The following is a 21,751-nucleotide window of genomic DNA, read 5'->3' as shown; positions in this document are numbered from 1 at the left end:
GGATAATCAAACATTATTTTTTAAAAAAAGTATAGGTACCAACATATTATCTGTCAACTTATTGTCAACAATAATTAATTATTATATTTTAAACACATATATAAAGAGACATATCAAGAAAATATATCTATAAAGACACTTCTATTAAACACAGCCATAAAAAAGACATTTTTATTAGACACATCCAGATACTTTCATTAAACACAGTTATCAATAAGTCACAAAAAAAAACACAGTTATCAATAAGAGTTGCCAGAAATGCTGTTGGTAACCTAACGGAACAGTATTCTTTTTAAATTAAGGAGGGTATTTATGTAATTGTCCATATATAGTGACCAAATTATCATTCCTATTTATGCCGCACCTTCATGCCCCTAAGACCTCAGAATGCACTAGGGTTTCAGAAATTCTTCTCATGAAACTATGAAAACATTGAAAATCACTCTCATCATTATTGGTTCTTTCCTGTTCTTTAATTTAGGGTTATGTTATTCTACTAGAAAACTCCTCATGTTCGATTTCGATGAAGGAGATGGTGGTGCTATCCATGATGATGTGGATCTACGTGGAAGATACGGTGGCGGATACGGTGGAAATGGTGGAAGTGGGGGAAAAGGTGGAATAGGTGGACATGATGGAAGAAGTGGAAAACATGGACGTAATGGATCTGGTGGTGGACATGGTGGAAACGGGGGAATTGGTGGAAGGGGAGGAAGTGGTGGAAACGGCGGTAATGGTGGTGACGGTGGAGATGGTGGTCGTGGCGGCAGTGACGATGACAGATATGCAGAAGCACCTAGTAAAGGAGGTGAGAAAGATAGCAGCGGAGATGGAGCGAGTGGCGGTGGTTATGCTGGCAGTGGCTCTGGTGGCGATGGTAATCATGATGGTGGTGGAGGAGGAGGTAGCGGCCTCCATTGATACTAGGTTGAGGATATACTATGAAAAGTGAAAATTCATATGTAAAGTTAATAGTTAAGAGTCGTTAGATGATAATTTAGTTAAGTCCGCTAAATTATTTATGACCTCTTAATTATCAACTTCACCTTAAATTATCTGCACCTAAATTTCTATGTTATGAAAAGCCAGTGTACAAAAATAATACATAGCTCCTCTTACTACTGTTGTAATAAATAACATGAAGAGTAGGACTACTGTATGGCACAAAACTATTGTATGAATATTAGAAAAAAAATGTTATATATTATTTTGTGGATATTTTTTGTATGTCTTTTATTTTTAAATTTAAAAGTAATTGACAAAAAATGATATCATATTTGTCTTTTATACCATAAAAAAATTATACAAGAAAAAGGTAAAAAATAATTACATTATGTAATTTGACTTAAATAAATATATAAGAAAAGTTTAAATAAGCTTTTATTTCTTTTAAAATATTCAATTTTTTTGGTTTATTTTATTTGTAGTAATAATTAGGGATGAAAATAACCAATAACACAATTTTCTCTTTTTTTTCTTGGGTTCAGTAACATAGGCTTAAGTTTTTATTTTTGGTCTTAAACGGGGCTAAAGCCCAAAGAATGCATACCAAAAGCATAACTATTAACTGCATGAGGTAACCAGTTTTTATGAAATGTGGGCATTAAGCCCAACAGGCATAAAATTAACGTTCAGGTACTTCTTGTCTATATTAATGTTGGGCCCTTTAGAATGTTACTCTCAATCTGACAAAAAAATGGGATTACTCTCAATAATAAAATAATGGTAAAAATAATTAATTTAGGTTGGGCGAGTAATAAGCTAACTCGTCCGCTTAAACAAGTGGATTCGAATCCTGTCTTGTGCATACAACAATTTATTAGCCAGTGATCCTTAAATGGAGCTTAGATCCATGACAGATTAATTATTGACCTGTTGGATTAGTGAATACCATGGATAACAAAAAAAAATGTGACAATAACCTAGAATGATTTAGTGGTTTGCTCATTAGTTTGTTTAAATTAGTGTTGGGAGTTCGAATTTCGCTTTATACATGCAATAACAATAAATCTTAAATAGAACTTATGAAAAATTAATTTTTGATTTGTGAAATTAAAAAATACTTGATAAAAAAAAATAACCGTGAAATTAAAAAATTAAATTCGACCCAAAAAAATGTACTAGATCTGAGAATTAAATGAAACATTTAGTATCACTGCAACAGAAAACGACGACGTTCCGCTAATTTTAGAACGTTTTATTCGCCGTGTGTTGTCAGAAGCTCAGGGCTAGCAACAGTCCACTGAATCCCGAAAACACCCCTCAAGCTCCATCGCTAGTACAAGCATCATCCTTCATATCTCTTCAGGACAATTCTGTCATTTCCGTTATCATTTCTTGAAAGCACATTTTAAAGACGAACGAAGAGGAAATGATTAAATAAATAAAAAATAAGATTAGAAAAACGAGAGAAAACGCAAAGACAAAAAAAAAAAAAAAAAGTTGCAAACACTAACACCCCCCTGAGATTTCAAACCCTCTCAAACTGAAGCAAAAAGGTTTTATAAGAAAAAGGGTAAAAAACAAAATTAAATTTTCAATTTAAATTCCGTTTCGACTTTGATCATCTTCGTTTTTCGCTCTCGCCTTTTTTCCAATGGCGTCGTCCGAAGGTTTCACTGACAAGAACACGGTGTTCAGAAAACTCAAGGCCAAGTCTGAAAACAAGGTTCGATCACTTCCGGTTTCCAGAAATTTTCAATTTCGAGGTTTTTCGTTTGAGGTTTTTCAATTTTTTGTTCAGATCTACTATATTTTGAATTGTTGTGATTTTTTTTTTCATTTTTTCGGCTTTAGATGTGTTTCGATTGCAATGCGAAGAATCCAACATGGGCGTCGGTTACGTATGGCGTCTTCATATGCATCGATTGCTCCGCTGTTCATCGCAGCCTCGGAGTGCATATCAGCTTCGTGAGGCAAGTTTCTTTTCTTCTTTTTTTTTGGTAGCTGATTGTTGTTTAAATTGTGATGACTTTGTTACTTTTATTTTTCTTAAATGTTTGCAATTTTGATCATGCAGCTGATTTTGTGTTGGGAGTGCTATGTTTTGACTGATTGTATGTGTGCGGATGAATTTGGAGTAGTATATTGTACTACTCATGTTGTGTCACCTCTTAGAGATTTTTCATTTTTGTTCAAATTGTATGGCTTAAGCTTGAATAGTTAATGAAATTGGACTTTTAGAGTTATCCCTTCTTATGAAGTAGTTTGAAGATGGGAAGATACCGTGTGTGGTCCTTGAAGCTGTGTATATTTCACAGGGATTTGTAAAATTATATTTTTTGAAGTTTGCATGACCTGTTCGATAAGGTCTAAAATTAAAATAAAATAAAAAAAATTCTGTTTTTGTTTTGGCTTTCTGCTTTCTATCACAGAAACATTTTTTTCCCAATAGAATCGGTTGGCATGGTGTTTGGTTTGTGCTATATATCGTATGCTGCCTTGTTTTATGCTATTGAATATAAACAAGAGTATGTAGCTCAATAAGCTTAAGCTTGGAAGGATGAGTGATCATTTAAAGTTGTTATATTGTTGTGCTTGCTGAGCTCCCACAAAGAATTAGGATTAAAAGTGGAAAAATTGAATAGATGCTTCATTCTGAATAAACAAAGCCCACATGATGCACTTTTTTCTTTAAAGTGAGTGAGAAGCTCTTGTAAACCATTGTTTTATTTTGTTTTGTTTTTCCTTATCCTTTTTAATCCATGTAGCCGACCTTATCCTTTTTTTATACATGTAGCTGACATTTGTCTTTCAAAGAGTTATTATAGGGTGTATATATATGAAATAGCTTAATCTAATGGGGGTTCATGATGTACACTTCCTAGCTTCATGGAGGTCTGTCTAATTTACTTCCTTGATTTACTTCAAATACTCTGCTTTTGTGCCTTTGCTTTAAATTAATTGTTCTTTGAAGTAAATTGTTATCAAATTAGTTGAAGTAGTAGAATAGCTCAAAGAAGGTTGAAGATCAATAGCTTAGTATTGATATGTTCTTTAATATGTAGATCTACAAATTTAGATTCATGGAGTCCTGAGCAACTAAAAATGATGAGCTTTGGAGGAAACAATCGTGCACAGGTTTTCTTTAAACAGCATGGCTGGAATGAGGATGGCAAAATAGAAGCGAAATATACATCCAGAGCTGCAGATATGTATAGGAAACTTCTTTCAAAGGAAGTAGCTAAAAGTATGGCTGAGGAGGGAGTTGCATCATCATCACCTGTTGCTTCTCAGTCTTCTCAAGGGGCTAATGGACTTAGCGAAGTCCAGACCAGTGGAGCACCAAAAGAAAACACATCAGATAAACCAGAAAAGCCTGAGAGCACTTCTTCACCCCGTGCTTCACATACACATACAGTAGTGTCAAGTGTGGTCAAGAAGCCCATTGGTGCCAAAAAAACTGGGAAAGCTGGAGGACTTGGTGCTCGTAAGCTCACTAAAAAGGTATGCAAATAGTTAATTTTTTGTTGCTGATTGTGTTTGGAACATAGAAGTGATATATTTGAATTTAAATTTTGAACTTATGTGTCATTTCATTTACTCAATTAATTTCATGACTTGATTTATTGACATATCCTGTTGAAATGCAGCCAAGTGAATCTCTCTATGAACAGAAGCCGGAAGAACCACCTGCTCCAGTTCCATTGGCAACAAACAATAATGTGCTCGCTCCATCTATAACTTCCCGATTTGAGTATGTTGAAAATGTCCAATCGTCTGAGGTAAACTCTGGAGGTTCTCAGGTAATTGGTCATGTTGCTCCGCCAAAGTCATCAAGCTTTTTTTCTGACTTCGGAATGGATAGTGGCTTTTCAAAGAAATCTGGCCCTAGCTCCTCAAAAGTGCAAGTAAGCCATATGACTGCAACTTTTGTACATCCAGTATAACTAACAGCCAGTCTTAATGGGAAAAAAAAAAGTCATGTATGTTTTTCTGATAGAATATTAAGTTTATTTATGATTCCTTTTAAAGTTTGAATCTTGGTCCCTGGTGCTTCATAGTTTTAATAAAGATTCAAATCCATGGAGCAAAATTTAGTTACTGCAGTAATGGATGGTGGCTGTTATAGCAGGGGGACTTTCAATCATTTCATTAAAACTATGATTGTATATTGATGAAACCAGTAGAGGGGGGTATGTGTATTCTGGTTGCATATATTTCTTAATGGTAATGCAGAAGGAATTGTCAAGTAACTGGTTCATTCCTTTTAGAGATATTAAAGCTCAATCTTGTTTTAAGTTTGTTAATGTTCCAACCAGTAGCTGGTTTCATTAATATGCACCACCATAGTGCTTACTGCTCTTGCCTCCTTTAGTTATACATAAGCTTTCTTATGTTCATTGGCTGAAGCCTGAAAGACATAAGTATTTCTGGTACCTACTGTTAACAACTACTATTTAAATTTTCTTTTTTTTTTTTTTTGGGGGTTGGATCCCATGGAGTCAACCTGCATTTTATTGATTTTGGCACTTCAATAGATGTGATCAATCTTCTCTGAAGCATGTATTTGGTGTCTTTATCAACATACCCATTCCCATTCAGCTAATCCTGTTTTGCTATGCCTCTTGTCAGATTGAGGAAACAGATGAAGCCAGAAAGAAGTTCTCGAATGCAAAATCCATTTCCTCATCCCAATTTTTTGGAGATCAGAACAGTGCTGCTGATGTGGATGCTAAGGTTACTTTGTCAAAGTTTTCGGTATGTAAAGCTTCATGGAAGATTGCATGAGATCATACATTTATTAGATACTTGTGTTTGTCCAACACCTTTATTGGAGTGTATTGTTTGGCTTCTTTCATATTTTATCTCTTCACTTGATTGCCATAGCCCATATTAATTGATTCGAGCATTGAGACTATAGGGAGAAGTTGCATTACATAGTTTTTTGAATAAAGTATGAATGTTATTTTGTGCTCTCAAAATTCATATACAGAGAAATCCCAGACAACTATTTTTGATCTATGGGCTACACTAATAGTTATCAATGCTGATGCTGTACCATGTTTTACCTCTTGTTGCACCAGGGTTCAAGTGCCATCTCTAGTGCTGATCTTTTTGGTGAGTCGAGAGCCAATTCTGGAGCTGATGTTTCTGCTAGCGACCTCATCAATCGATTATCTTTCCAGGTATTCCTTAACCCTTAAATTTAACTATATTTAGACACTTCAATATTTGTGCCATTCATCATGTCAAATGATGAAATATAATTAAGTTATCCTATTATTTCCCCTATTAATATTGGATTGGATGCTGCAACCCTTCCCTTCATCCCCTTTTCACAGGCGCAGCAAGATATCTCATCGCTTAAAAACATTGCCGGAGAGACCGGGAAGAAGCTCACCTCACTGGCATCCAATTTGATGTCAGATCTTCAAGATCGAATCCTTTAAATATGTTTTGTATCCAAGACAATCCTTGGAGTTTGAATACCAGCCAGTATGCTTCGGAGGTAATAGAATAGTTGAATATACAATTCTTTGAGAAACCAAAGAAAAAGAAAAAGAAACCATATATATTCTCAGGTTTGTAAGAGGCTGGTGTTTTTATATTGTGTCAAAGGTATTGTTTTGAGGTTGCTAATACGCTTTAGATTTTCTTCACCCTCCCCTCTTTGCTAGACTCATTAGTGTCATCTTGTATCTATGAGAAAAAAGTGACTTCATCTTAATCCACATATTGAAATCCAAAATTTATGGGTTTAAATAGTTTGTGGATAATAAATAAATTGGGTTGAAATTTAGTATGTTGTAAAATCAACAAATTTGAAGTTTTGAACTGTCGACTAGATTTTTAACGGTTGAGATTTAGTCACTAGAATAGCCTCTAACTAGCAATTTCTTGTAAACAATCACAATAAATTATTCTCCCTGAAAAATAAATAGGGTTGTCCATGAATATTTTTGTGAGATTTATAAATACATTCACTTGGTTTACCCTAATTGAGAAGCTATGAGTCTTGTTTAACTCACTAGTCAACTTGAAATTGATGTGATTGTATTTGTTGGTAAATATTGGAACCATAATAAGTAACCAAACTAATGATCTTATCACATGAACTCATTGCTAAACAAAATCCTAAACCCGAAAATATTGTTATTTGAAGTCATTGCTGCCCCGGCAATTGGCCAATTATGATAATTGCATTACTTTCAATTGCAATACGAATTTCTTTTATAACTGCAATTGCAATTTACATCAAAATATATAGGAAAACATGAGCAAGAAAGCTCACCTCGTTAACTTAGTTGAGAGTTCATTTAACTGATCTAAAAATTCCAATAATAAATATTTAGAAATTTTTATTTGTAATAGTTTAATATAATTTTGTTTTTTATATATCTCTTATTTTTTATATTAAAAATAATTGATAAAAATCATTTTTATATTTTTTAATAATTGATTTATTTTTTTGGAGAGATTATGCCATTTGAGTTATAGCTCATTAGCAATAACACTCTTTAAATAAAATCATACCAAAAGTATTATAAAATCTAACAACCAAAACATACCTAATAAACTTCAAATAAAATCAACAAACAAAAGACATGACAAATTGTTATATAATAGAACTCTTTGCATTCAGTGATTTACTCCAACTTGTTCTACCATTCATAGTTTTTGTTATGCTCCTATTTATTTAAGCCATTGTCTGTTGAATACAGACAAGTTTTGAAAAACATGTCTAATATTAGAGATTTTATTCTTCAAAGAGTTCAGCTCATAATGTCCCCTTTTCATAAGGTAGGTTGTAGCAGATTATCCTACACTCTATTTCTACATAAATTGCAATTTATACATGATCCAATTCTTTCAGAAATCGCAATACCCTATAACAGTTTTTGCTTGAGTAAATTCCAAATCAATTTAATTTATTTACATAACTAATTTATGAATAATAGAAGAGAGAGCTCCCCACAATTTAGAGTTACAAACAAATGTTCGTAACAAACTCAATCTCTTCTCTATTTTTATGCGTGAATCTATATTCCCTCTCGCTCCAGTTTCTGTTTAAACAGTTTTCACTCTCTCTCTCTCTCACTCCAGACCATTTCAACCTTTTTCTCTTTTTCCTTCTCTGGCACCAAGAAAAAAACACTTACTTTTTTCACCATTCACCGTGGTGAAGCGCAACAAGAAGAGCATCAAAAGACAAAGAAGAGAGTGTTCTGCTTTTCTTTGTACTAAGCATGCATAATGGGATTTGATTTGTTGCTGGAATATATAATCAAGGGATGACTTGCTACATGAAATGAATTCGATCCTACAATGTTTGACTCATACTGTGCCATTTGTTAATGCAATTGCAATCACACCAGCCCATGTAATTATATGTTGCATTCAGGATCTTAGAACATTATATGGGTGTTAGAAATAAGATAGCAATCTAAAGAAAATATTTTAGTGTATTATTTAGTATGTGTGAAAAAGTACAATGTATAAAGGATATATATATGGTGAGTTATACCCAACCCCCTCTATTTCAACATATAAATTATCCCTTGTGACGTGGCATGTTTTAATTGGATGCTTAGTTTTAGTTTGAGTTAATTTAACTCAATAAGAGTTAATATCTTAACTAAAGTAGGGTAATTTTGTAATTAAATATTTTTATAAGAGGGGTAAATATATAATTTCTATAAACATTAAAAAGTAAAGTTATATTTTTATCATTGTGCAAAAACTCAATTCACCTTAGTCCCATTTCTCTCTGAAATTGAAAGAAAAAATCAACTCAACTCTGTACAATGGAAAGCTGAGAAAGGATTTTTGACAAACATTGCTAAGTAAAACATGAAACTAGGGATTATGATAACAAAGCTAGTGAATTCTGAATTGGCATGCATGAAAAACCATACATTGATCACACATAGTAAATTGCAAAGTTGCAAACTTTGAAAGCTGCAGAACTGGGAATTCAAGTTTCATAGGCATACAGTGTATTGAGCTGCTCGGAGAAGTGCTGAACTGTCATCATCGAGACAGGAACGAGTCACCATTCTTAGAAAATCGTGGTTGCTTCTTCTTCTTGTTCTTTTTAGAGGTGTTGAGGAATAAAGAGGAAGCTTTGTTGAGAAGGATGAAGACGATGAACAACTTAAAGAAGTCATTTGATTCATGTTCATCACACTTGGTGGTTACTACAGAGTGGATAAGGGATTCTGCAACGCAATTTTATGAGAGGGAAGGAATGAAGGATACCGTGAGGAAGGCGGCGCTACTTTTGACGACGGTGGCGGCGATGCTTTCGAGCACGGAGATGGCACGACAGACGGAGAGAATGGGGCACCCAATGAGGCGGTTATGCTCGGGGGTGGCAGCGACGGTGCCGGAACGGGGGAGGAAATACAGAAGATTAGGTTCAATGGTTCATTGTGTGGGAGGATGAATTGGGGGAAGAATCAAAGACTGAATTTTTAATATTTTAGTAAATTACATAATCATCCACTTTGGGCTATAATTTAATTACCAATAGTTTAACCATAGTTAACATAGCAACCAACTAAAAGATGACATGTCACAGAGGGTAAATTACATGTTATTATAGAAAGGGTAGAGTAAAATTTACCTATATATAAGTGTTAAAAAAATCAGAGTAATAAAAGTATATAATGCTCCTTCTCTGTTTCTTTCTCTTTCTCCTTCTCCAAATTAGCGTAGGTTCTTCTTCTTCCTTTCTTCTTCTCCTCCTCTTTCTTCTTCTTCTTCCAACGAAACACACACAGACTTCTTCTTCTTCCAAATTTGGACACGCAGATTTCTTCTTTCCTTCTACTTCTCCTCTTTCTTCTCCTCCTCTTAGAGATTATCAATTCAATTCAATTCATAATGAACCGAACATGTTATTAAGGTGAAATAATTGTATAGTACTAAAGAATGGAATATTATCTATTATATAAAATCAAATTCAGAACAACTGTCTGCATAATGAACCGACACGTTATTAAGGTGAAATAATTATATAATACTAAATGAATGGAACATTATCCATTATATAAAATCAAATTCAAAACATCTGTGTCTACAATTTAGAGATTATCAATTCAATTCATAACACCTGCGTCCATTTAATTCAATTCAATTCAATTCATAATGAACAGAACATGTTATTAAGGTGAAACAATTGTATAGTACTAAATGAACGAAACATTATCCATTATATAAAATCAAATTTAAAACAGCTTTCTGCATAATGAACCGAATATGTTATTAAGGTGAAACAATTGTATAGTACTAAATGAACGGAACATTATCCATTATATAAAATCAAATTCAAAACAACTTTTTACATAATGAACTGAACATGTTATTCAGGTGAAACAATTGTATAGTACTAAATGAACGGAACATTATCCATTATATAAAATCAAATTCAAAATACCCGTGTCTACAATTTAGAAATTATCAATTCAATTCAATTCGGAATACCTGCGTCCATTCAATTCAATTTAGCAATTGCATTCCATTCAATTCGATTGAAAAAATAATTCATTAGCAAAATATTGGTATTGCTGGTGATGGCGATAACGAAAGAGGAGAAGAAGAAGAAGAAGAGAAGGAGGAGGAGGAGAAGTAGAAGAAGAATTTGCGTGCGCGAAGAAGGAGGAGGGGGAGGAGGAGGTATGCGTGAATTTGAAAGAAGAAAAAGAGGACGTATGCGTGTATTTGAAAGAAGAATAAGAAGAAGAAGCACGTGTAATGACGCTCTTTTAATGAGAGTGGTTTTTGTTGGTGTTGGACCTACTTGGATAAACTTGGATGAAAAAAATACTTGGATGTGTAGCAACACCCATAAATATAAATGATACTAATTGATCTAATATTGATTCTAATTTATTTTCTAACATCCCCCCTCAAACTCAAGTGGGGCCTAAAGATACCATCTTGAGTTTGGATACCAAAGTCTGAAAATGAGTCGGATGATGAGCCTTCTTGAAGATATCAGAAGTTTGATCCAGTGTTCCAACAGCGATGAGACGAACAACATCAATAAGGATGCATTGCCGAACAAAGTAACTATCAATCTCAATGTGTGCATTCATGAAACACATCATTATGGGCAATCTGAATAGCACTGCGGTTGTGACAAAAAAATCTGTTGGGGACGACTACGGTGCACCCAAGTCTTCGAGAAGCCAACGAATCAAAACAACTTCAGCAGTGGTGTCAGCGAGAGCACGGTATTCATCTTCCGTAATTGATCGAGCAGTGAATGTTTGCTTCTTAACTCGCCAGAAAATGGAAGAGTCGCCAAGAAACAAACAATAACTAGTAGTAGAATGACGATCAGTGGGATCACTGATGCGTGAGCATCTATCCTATCTTTTCCTAGTGAATTTGCATTCAAATTGTTGAGTTTAATCAAGAATTAATTATCTTTTAGCTACTATGGATGATACTTTGAGTCGTGGGCAATTCTATTTATTTCAGGTGATATTCGGATGGATTTGATGGAGTTTCTGTAGAAAAAGAGAAAAAAGCGAATGATGCTGTCAACCATGTCCCTACACTCTAACATGAATAACTCGAGTTACAGAGGTCCAATTGATGTGATTTCAGTGGCATTGGAAAGCAAACTTTCAGAGCTTTCCAACAATGTATATTAGTTTGTACTTCTTCTTCAGCAATTTGGCAAGGGTGGCGCCTAACTTGAGATTCTCCAAGTTAGGCGCCAAGACAAACTTAATCCATCAAGTCAAGGCTGCATAGGTGGCGCCTAACTTGGGTTTCACCAAGTTAGGCGCCAAGACAAGGCAAAATGCATCCAACCTTGCTGCCTCCTCCAAATTAGGCGCTAGGAATGTCAAGTTAGGCGCCAGACACAACTTCCACACTCAAAGCGATTCGGCCATGCTCAAGTTAGGCGCCACGATCCATCAAGTTAGGCGCCAGGTCAAGCATACTCAACATGCCCAATTGCTTGCTGCCCCCTTCACGCCTAACTTCACAATTGTGAAGTTAGGCGCCAGCTTTAGTAATTGCCATGGTCCTCCATTCATCTCAATCAAGCTATGCAACGAAGATCGTTATTTATTTTTTATTAAACTTTTATTTTATTTATAAATAGAAAAATGTATTATTTAGTTTTAGAAAATATATTTTACATTAATTAGGATTAGATATAAAAGGGAAAAGAATCAGCCCTTCGGGCAGATTTCTTCCCTCTCGGACCTCATTCTGCACTTTACAGTTTTACAGAATCCTTGTTTTCTCTCGGAACCATGAGCAACTAAACCTCCACTGTTAAGGTTAGGAGCTCTGTTTATTCTTTGGATTAATACTATTACTGTTCTATTTTAATTCATGTATTGCTTTCAATTTCAAGAATTATTTTCGTTCTTTATCTTATGAATCTGGGTGGAATGGAAGTATGACCCTTGTTCTAATTGAATTCTTATAAAACTTGGAAAAACTCTTTACTTGAACAACAACTTGAAAATAATTTCTCCTAAATTTCTAATTATCTAGACTTAACGGGATACGTCACATATAATCCTCTTATATTTGGATAATTAGAATTTCTGTTGCACATAAACTAGAATTGAACTTAACCCTCTAATTGGAATTAAGTGACCAAGGAATTGGCGGTTGATGAAGGTTAGAGGAGACTAAAAAGGTCTAAGAAATTAGGGTTTAGTCACATATAGTTTGCCATGAATTGAATCTTGCATGATTAAAATAGTTGGTAAGAAAAGTCAATCCAGAAAATAGATACCTCTGAAACCTTAACTGTTTTGTCCATATAGTTCACAACCCGTTTACTGTTTGTTTTCTGATTTTCTGAATTTACTGTTTTAATGCAATTGAGACCCAAACATCATTTTCTATTTGTCTAACTAACTAAATCACTCAATCATTATTGCTTAGTCCATCAATCCTCGTGGGATCGACCCTCATTCACTTGAGGTACTACTTGGTACGACCCGGTGCACTTGCCGGTTAGTTTGTGGTATTCAAATTCCGCACCAATCACCAGCTCAATCAGCATCCGAGTACGCTTGAAGGAATAAAGGTGAATGGGAAAAAAATAAAGGCCATGAAATAGGGTGTCTTTAATGTAGCGAAGAACGCAAAGAACTGTCGCATAGTGAGTAGTACGAGGAGCTGACAAGAACTGGCTAAGAACATGAACCGGATAGGCAATCTCTGGTCGGGTGACAGTTAAGTAGACTAGCCCTCCAACTAACTGTCGATAAAGAGTAGGATTATCCAAAACAGTACCATCCATAGGAGTAAAACGAACATTAGGCTCAAGAGGAGTAGATTCAGTACGACTATCTGTAATACCGGCTCGAGCAAGAAGATCCGAAGCATACTTAGCTTGAGAGAGATAGATACCATCATCTATAGATATAACCTCGAGACCATGAAAATAATTGAGAGAACCAAGATCTTTCATCTCAAAAATACGGTAAAGGGAGACTTTAATATGAGAGATACCATCAACATCATCTTTAGTAATGATCATGTCATCAACATACAAAAGCAGAAGAACAACCCCACGTTCACTTTTACGAATAAAGAGAGCATTTTCATGAGGGCTGCAAGTGAAACCGAAATTGCATATAGTGGTGCTGAACTTGTCAAACCATTCACGAGGAGCTTGCTTAAGACCGTAAAGTGCTTTGCGAAGGAGACAGACTTTGCTAGAAGGAAAAGGATAACCTGGAGGGGGTTTCATATAGACCTTCTTTTTTAAATCTCCATTAAGAAATGCATTCTTCACGTCCATCTGATTGAGAGACCATTTTTTAACTGTAGCAATGGCAAGAAGAGCTCGAACAAATGTGAGACGAGCAACAGGAGTAAACGTCTCTTCAGAGTCAATACCATACTCTTGCGTACAACCTTAAGCAACCAATCGTGCCTTATAACGGTCAATAGAACCATCAGAGTGAGTCTTGATCTTGTATACCCATCTACTTTCCACAACTTCCTTATTAGAAAGAGGATCAACTAAATCCCAAGTGTGTGCTTTTTCAGGTGCCTGTATTTCTTCTTGCATTGCTTGTTGCCAATTTGAATTTGTGGAGGCTACTCTGAATGACTTAGGTTCATGTTGATGAAGAATAGTAGAAAAACAATGATAATCAAGAAGATAAGGAGGTGAATTTCTTACCTTTGAAGAACGAGTAGAAGGTGGAGGCATGACGATAGAAGCAGGATCATCGCCCGGTGTGCAATCATCGGGAGATGGAGAAGGCGGAAGAAAAGGAGGCTGTAGAGGGTGACTCGAGATAGAACCTGTAGAATCATCACTAGGAAAAAGATCAACATTGGGGTTAGTGAAAAAATGTGACTGAATAGGAGGAATAGACTCAAAGGAGGAGAATCGAGAAAATATGTGATGCTCCCAAAAGACAACATGACGAGATATACAAATACGTTTTGAGAGAGGATCCCAACAATGATAACCCTTGTGTCTAGTGCCATAACCAAGGAAACAACATATACGAGCCCGGAGTTCAAGTTTACTATGTTCATGAGGCTGAAGAAGAACAAAACAGACACAACTGAAAACTCGAAGAGAACTGTAATCTGGAGAGGTATGATAAAGATGCTCAAAGGAAATAACGTTACCAAGAACAGAAGAAGGAAGTCTATTGATAACATGAACAGCAGTAAGAACAGCTTCACCCTAAGTACACTAAAGACACGAAGAAGAAAGAAGCATTGCACGAACATAGTCAAGAATGTGACGGTGCTTGCGTTCAGCTCGTCTATTTTGTTGAGACATACCAGGACAAGAAAACTCAAACAAAGTACCCTATTCTACAAGAAAGGTTAAAAGTTTGGAATTACGGTATTCTATAGCATTATCGCATCGAAAAATATTAATGACCTTGGAAAACTGAGTTTTAATCATAGTGGCAAAGTTAATATAAATTTGAGGCAACTCATGGTGATTAGTCATCAAATAAACCCAAGTAAAGCGTAAATAATCATCAATGAAAACGACAAAATATCGAGCTCCTCCGATAGAACCGGTGGGAGCGGGGCCCCAAACATCAAAGTGGATAAGATCAAAAGGAGAGCAAGCAAGAGAGGAATTATTATGAAAAAATAAAGCAGGTTGTTTGGCAATTTGACAAGAAATGCAATCAAAAGACTCATTAGGAACCTGACCTAAAGCACCTTGAGACACAAGAGAATGAAATTTTTCTAAGGAGCTGTGGGCAAGATGTTGATGCCATAAGTGAAGGGTAGATAGAGAAGAAGCAGCACAGAGATTTGGCACAGGAGGAATATGAAGATTTTCAAATTCAACCAACCTTCTGACCTTACGTCCAGTCCCGATGATTTGTTCTGTCCGACGATCCTGTACACGACAACCAGAAAGGGAAAAAGTGACATCAAAATCGAGATCAACAAGTTGACCAACAGAAATAAGATTGAAGTTCAATTTGGGAATATAATAAGTATCAGGGAGATTGAGAGTTGACTGGGAGATAGAACCCTTGTGTGTTGCATGCAAGAGAGAACTATTAACAATATTGACAGAAGGTGCATTTGTAGTGGTAGACAAAGACAAGAAAAGATTACGCAAAGAAGACATGTGATTAAAGCAACTGGAGTCAAAATACCATTTAGAATTACCTGGTGGAGTCGAAAAAGCAGCAGGAGTATTACCAGAAAGGGAGAGAAGATGCTTAAGAAGAGATGCAATATCAGAGAGACAGACAGAAATCGGGTTGAGAGGAGCAGAGGTGGTAGATTCAGTAGTAGCAGCAACAGCAGAAGCAGACACATTCTTGGAGAAACTGGAATAAGAATGATACTTGAGGTGACCAGGACGTGGTGGGCGAGTAGGACAAGCAGTAATAAAATGTCCCGAGAGCTTGCAGTAATGGTAGAACACTTGTGGACAGTTGTAGCTAATGTGACCTTTCTATTGACATTTATGACATTTAACAGAAGGACATTTTGAGAAGAGGTGCCCAGAGCGGTTACAGTTCTGACAAAATTTACCCTTTCTGTCTGTGGCAGCAAAAACATCTAACCTTTCCATAATAGTAGAAATAAGTATCAAAGAGAGGAGAGAAAAACTGCAAATTCGGGGTCGAAAACGAGAAAACAGACAGCAAAATCGAAAAGAGCTCACCAAAATCACGGACAAAAAGTATACAAAAGACGAGACGAAGACAATGATGGCGACGGTGATAAACCAAGGCATCTGGAAGAGATAAAAAAACACGGACAAAAATACTGTCGGAGGGAACAAACCAAAGGAGCTATGAACTAATATTCATAGAGAAAAAAAACACCTATGCTCTTGATACCATGTTAGAAGCAAGAGAGCAATCTAAAAAAAGTGTTTTAGTCAAGGTTGTGAGAACCGGACCGGTCATTGAACCGATCAAGTAACTGGTTCAATAGTTCAATGGTCCAATTGGGGTCGAACGTGATCGAACCGGTTTAATTAAATATATAGTAAAATTATAAAAAAATCAATATATAATCAAAAACTGAATATAGCATTAAAAAATTAAACAGGGTTTCAACTAAATAAAGACACTACTCATTAGTAATCATAATCATCATTAAGTATTCCATTGTTCCCATCATAAAGATAATCCATATTACAAAATTTGATGTAACATTCAAAAATCTAGAATTACAGAATCCAGAATAAAAAATATTCTATATAGCATTCAAAATAAAAAATAAAAACTGAAAAGCAAATTTTGAGTGGACATCAAATTGCAAAAGAGCCTTTTGTACTTTCTGTAACAAACAAACCACACAAGTAATCAGCATCCATTGAAAATAAGATAATTTGTTCATAGCAAAGTTTTGTTATAAGGTTTGGACCAACAATGGGCTTGAACAATTAAACACACACATATCTTCAATTAAAAATAAGATCATTCATTCATAATAAGATCATCCATTAAAAACTCTTCTTCCAATATCAAATCAGAGATAAATCTAGTTGAAGAGCACAAATATCTCAATTGCATATTGTCACATTCATTCCCAGCAAAGTACCATCAACAACTCAGAATTAAAAGAATTAGAAAAAATCAGGAATCAATAACTCAAAAATCAGAATCAGTATAACAAAACAAAGCTCAGAAATCAAAATCAATATAACAAGCCAAGTTTTTTTTTAAGTTTAACTAATTTCACTAGGCAACAAACCAACAACTAGTAAATTAACTCAGAATTAGAAAAAATAACACAAAAATAACTCAGGAAATTACCAATAATCAACAATAATTAACCAGAGGTTAGAACAAAACAACAACAATAATCCAGCTCTGTTAACAACAATGAACAGCGAAGAAAATTAACTCAGAAAATAACTAATTAACCCAGAATTAACAATTACCATCAACAATCAACAAAATTATTTTAAAAAAATTTAACTTAAAAAAAATTATCAAAAACCAGAAAAATTAACAAGAATAATTAACTCAGAAGTATATATTAATCATAATTAATTTCAGAAAAAAAATTAGGACTGAAGAAGCAATGGAGGAGCGCTCACTGGAGAAGACAAGACAGCCGAGCAAAAGAGCCGTCCGAGAGGAGGTGATGGCCGAGCAGTTAAACGGAGGTGACGGCTAGGAGGACAAGCGAGCAGAGACGTTCGCGTTTCGTGTGAGACAGAGTGAGATCGGAGAGGGAGAGAGAGCGAGCTTGAAGAGATAGAAGCCAAGCAAAGACGTCCGGGACGGCGACGAGAACAAGGCCGACGACGACGATCACAGAGGCGGGCTTCACGACGAGCATAGAGACGGTGAGGAGGAGAAGAGTAGCGGCGGTTGGTGGGGCTTCGCGACGAGCACAAAGAAGGTGAGGAAGAAAAGAGTGGCGGCGTCTAGGGGTTCACGGTGGCTGGTGGGGTTTCACGACGAGCTGGGGGCTGACGATGGCGACGGCGTTTGCTGTGCTAGGGTTAGGGAGTGAGAGATTTGGGATTGGGTGTTGATGGGTTGGAAGGAAGGGAATGGGGACTGGTGGGTTACCGTGTTAGTATAGTTAGTGCTTTTTTTAAAAAAAAAAAGAGACAAAACGACGCCGTTTAGCACTTTTATTTTCAAACAAAAAATCGCTAAAAAACTGGATGGTTCTCCCGGTTCACCGGTTAACTGCCGGTTCGACTGGTTTTTTCACTGGTTTTTTCCAGACAGTTTCTAACCTTACTCGGCTGGTTAGGTGACTGGTTCCCGGTTAATTCGGTTAAACTGACCGGTCCGGTTCGATTTTCAGAACCATAATTTTAGTATATTATTCAGTTTGTGTGAAAAAGTACAATGTATAAAGGGTATATATAAGTACTAAAAAAATCAGAATAATAAAAGTATACAATTCTACAATTAATATACAAATGTGCTATATAAATATAAATGATATTAATTGATCTAATATTGATTCTAATTTATTCTCTAACAATGGCATTGTTCATGTAGTAGCAAAATCAATCTTTATTATTGGATTTTGAAGTCTTAAATAATGTGGGATTTTAGGGAGTGATTTTCAAGGCTTGTTGACAAGTTGAGCTGTATCTTTTTTATTTATTTTTTTCAATTTTTATTTATTCTTTTCTATTGAATTTTAATAATTGGGAAACTAGGATACTGTATTTAATCCTTTTTATTTTTTTTATCATTCACCGTGTTGTTGATTAGTTAAATTACTCTTTGGGGATGTTTGTGAATCAATGATTACCCTTTTTACAGTTTTTTCACCTAATTTTGAAAAGGACAAGTAGGATGATGCTCATGAATTCATGCATGCTACCTTTGATAAGATTAAAAACTGTTTAGCAGATGAGGATGCTAATCCTGTGGATAGAGTCTTTGGAGGAAAAATTGTTAATAAGGTATGTTAGAATTCACTTTGGTATGATCACTTGGAATGCAATTTTCTCTTTAAAATCTATCATCATATAAATAGCATTTGGATGTTATGCTTACAAACACCCCAAATTGCATTTTTATCTTTATACTCTATGATCATATAATACTTTGATTAAATAGTAATTGCTTTTGACCCTTTTATGGTTGTGAATAAATTTTAATGCATTATTTTGATGATTGTTATGTTTTTAATACATAGGAGCCGCTAACTGACTTGAGTTTAGAGATAGAAGATGTGGAAACAATTGAGCGTGCACTTGATTCATTCACCAGGGTGGAAATGATTGATGATCAAAAGGTTAAATGTGATAAATGTGGAGAACAGGTTTTCAAGGAGAAGCAACTTTTGTTCAATGAAACACCTCAGCATAGAGTATTCCATTTGAAGAGGTTAACAAGGAACAAACAGATAACACTACGAGAAAGATTGATAAACATGTCTATTACAAATTTGACTTGAATCTGCAGCCTTATACCTCTCAGAATTAGGAAAATGTAAGCTTAATAATTGTGATTTATTATATTATAAACTCTTCTAGTTGACTATTTGTTTTTTTGTGAATGTTGTCATGTTCTTACTGATTTTGTACCTTTTTATATGTGACAGGTAATATTCAAAGGCAACTGTTCCTATAAAGATGCCAAAAACATCTTCTCATGATGATCCTTGTTTAAAAAGTGTAATTTAATTATTTAGCAACACTTTAAATAAAGGTAAGACTTTTACTTCAAATAAAATCAAACCCTACAATCTATCATTCAATGGTCAAAATGATGTATCTTCACATGATGATAATCATTAAATCTTCATTGGAGTAGCTACCATATTTAAATATGATCTATATGCAATTGTTGTGCATTCTGGAACACCAGATTCAGGGCATTACTATTGCTATGTAAAATAATTGGCACAGGTTGGATGATCCACAGGTATAGTAGATATCATTTCGTTAATTATTATTTCAAACTCTTCTTCCTAGATATTCATCTCAATCATTCATGATTTACAACATAATTTAATCTAATCTTAGATATTGTTGTTGATTGTTTTACACCTTGAATTTTTCACCATGTGATTCAACAAAAATATCTACAAGCATGAATGAATTATTACTGTTTCAGGTTACTAGAGCGGATAAAAATGAAGCACAGTTTCAGCCAGCATACTTATTGTTTTATGCGTAGCAGGGTACGCCATGGTTTCTTTCGATATGTAGTCCATGTATTATTGTATGCAATTAATTAAAAAGTGTGAATAATTTTAAAAGTAAAGCAATATTTAGAGAAAGATCTAATATAATTATTATTTCATTAGCCTGCCCAAACGAAAACTTCCTTTTTATGTTCAACCAATGTGACTATATATTGTGCATGTGAACAATTCCCATTACATGTGAATCTTATCAAATCATCTTAACTTGATTATGGATTACTTTTCACTTTCTAATTTTTTTTAGGGAAAGTCCAAATCACCATTGCTTTAATTTGTTTAGTTAAGTGCTATATGTATAATGTTTTGATGAGAGTGGAAAGGAAATGGAATAATGCATTAAGCATTTTAGAATAATAAATTGATATATATGTCCTTCACACCGTTACATCCATTTTGATGAATTCATGCATGTAATACGTAAATTACATTTAGGAAGTGTAATATTCTCTTATATTAAAGCATCCTCTACTCATACCTTATTCTTGTTAATACTATGGTTAGAGGAGCTTAATTATATCCACCGTGGCCACCACCTTCTCCGCCACCGGCACCACCACCATATCCTCCTCCATGTGCCCCACCACCACCATAGCCACCACCAGAACCACCGCCTCCACCACCTCCACTGGCACCTCCACCACCATATCCTCCACCGGCTCCTCCACCAGTACCATATCCACCCCCATGTGCTCCACCAGCACCGCCGCCACCGCCGCCACCACCTCCACCACTTCCTCCTCCGCCTCCATATCCTCCACCAGGTGCTCCACCATATCCACCACCAGCTCCACCTCCCTTGCCTCCTCCATAGCCTCCAGCACCACCTCCTCCTCCTCCACCACTACCACCTCCGACACCACCGCCATAACCACCCCCATTTGCTCCACCTTCACCATAGCCTTCCCCACCTCCTTTACCTGCCCCTCCTCCATATCCACCACTGCTACCCCCTGCACCACCTCCTCCACCACTACCTCCACCACCGCCTCCAGCATAACCTCCACCATTTTCTTCCCCACCACCATACCCTTCTCCACCACCCTTACCATGGCCAGCTCCTCCTCCATATCCACCCCCGGCAACACCACCTCCTGCACCACCACCTCCTCCTTCTCCACCACCACCAGCGTAACCTCCTCCACTTGCTCCACCATAGCCTTCCCCACCTCCCTTACCAGCTCCTCCACCGTATCCACCTCCTTCAGCACCACCACCTCCTCCACTTCCTCCTCCTCCACCATGTCCACCAGCACCAGCACCACCATATCCTCCACCTGCACCTTCTCCTCCACCAGCTCCTCCTCCATAACCACCTACAGTACCATATCCTCCACCTCCTCCTCCACCAATATCACCATGGATAGAACCACCAATGTAGTGATCTGAACCATAGTTTAGGAGTGTTCTAGCGGCAGAACATATTCCCAAACCTAACAACACAAAGAAAACAATGCTTAGAACCTTAGACTTCGCCATTGGATCACTTGTCGATGAAACCCTACATTGAGAAGTTGAGTATATATAGGAAAAGATTTTGGGTATGCATGACTGGCCTAAGCACATGCATAGAGTTAGAAAACAAGATAATTTATTAGCTCATATCCTTTATTATTTTAAATTTAACAATATTAAATAGAATTTTAGAAAGAAAAATATGAAGGGCAGAATTTAT

General features: G+C 35.9%; 3 protein-coding genes and 1 long non-coding RNA gene across 4 annotated transcripts in view; 2 read left to right on the top strand and 2 right to left on the bottom strand.

Annotated features, from left to right (window-relative positions):
* Positions 1-921, top strand: part of LOC107643944 (glycine-rich protein DOT1) — a 17,050-nt gene extending 16,129 nt beyond the window's left edge. Inside the window, exon 2 of the mRNA XM_016347706.1 lies at positions 482-921. Within this exon, the coding sequence (XP_016203192.1) occupies positions 482-921 (440 nt within the window). The remainder of the gene's footprint in view (positions 1-481) is intronic.
* On the top strand, positions 2,449-6,742 carry LOC107630639 (probable ADP-ribosylation factor GTPase-activating protein AGD8). The gene is made up of 7 exons (XM_016333874.2): positions 2,449-2,668; positions 2,797-2,915; positions 4,008-4,446; positions 4,593-4,850; positions 5,575-5,700; positions 6,027-6,128; positions 6,285-6,742. The coding sequence occupies exons 1-7, from the start codon at positions 2,597-2,599 to the stop codon at positions 6,390-6,392; spliced, it is 1,224 nt and encodes a 407-aa protein (XP_016189360.1). The 5' UTR covers positions 2,449-2,596; the 3' UTR covers positions 6,393-6,742.
* Positions 16,497-17,988, bottom strand: LOC107615919. Its single transcript, XR_001614494.2, has 2 exons — positions 17,492-17,988; positions 16,497-16,725 (listed from the first exon to the last, which is right to left on the bottom strand). It is a non-coding gene; the product is annotated as an uncharacterized LOC107615919 (long non-coding RNA).
* Positions 20,400-21,634, bottom strand: LOC107630731 (glycine-rich cell wall structural protein 1.0). Its single transcript, XM_016333982.2, has one exon. The coding sequence runs from the start codon at positions 21,553-21,555 to the stop codon at positions 20,587-20,589; it is 969 nt and encodes a 322-aa protein (XP_016189468.1). The 5' UTR covers positions 21,556-21,634; the 3' UTR covers positions 20,400-20,586.

The sequence above is a fragment of the Arachis ipaensis genome, chromosome B01, assembly GCF_000816755.2.
Source record: "Arachis ipaensis cultivar K30076 chromosome B01, Araip1.1, whole genome shotgun sequence".
NCBI classification, from domain to species: Eukaryota; Viridiplantae; Streptophyta; class Magnoliopsida; order Fabales; family Fabaceae; genus Arachis; species Arachis ipaensis.
This window is presented reverse-complemented; position numbering and strand designations above follow the sequence as displayed.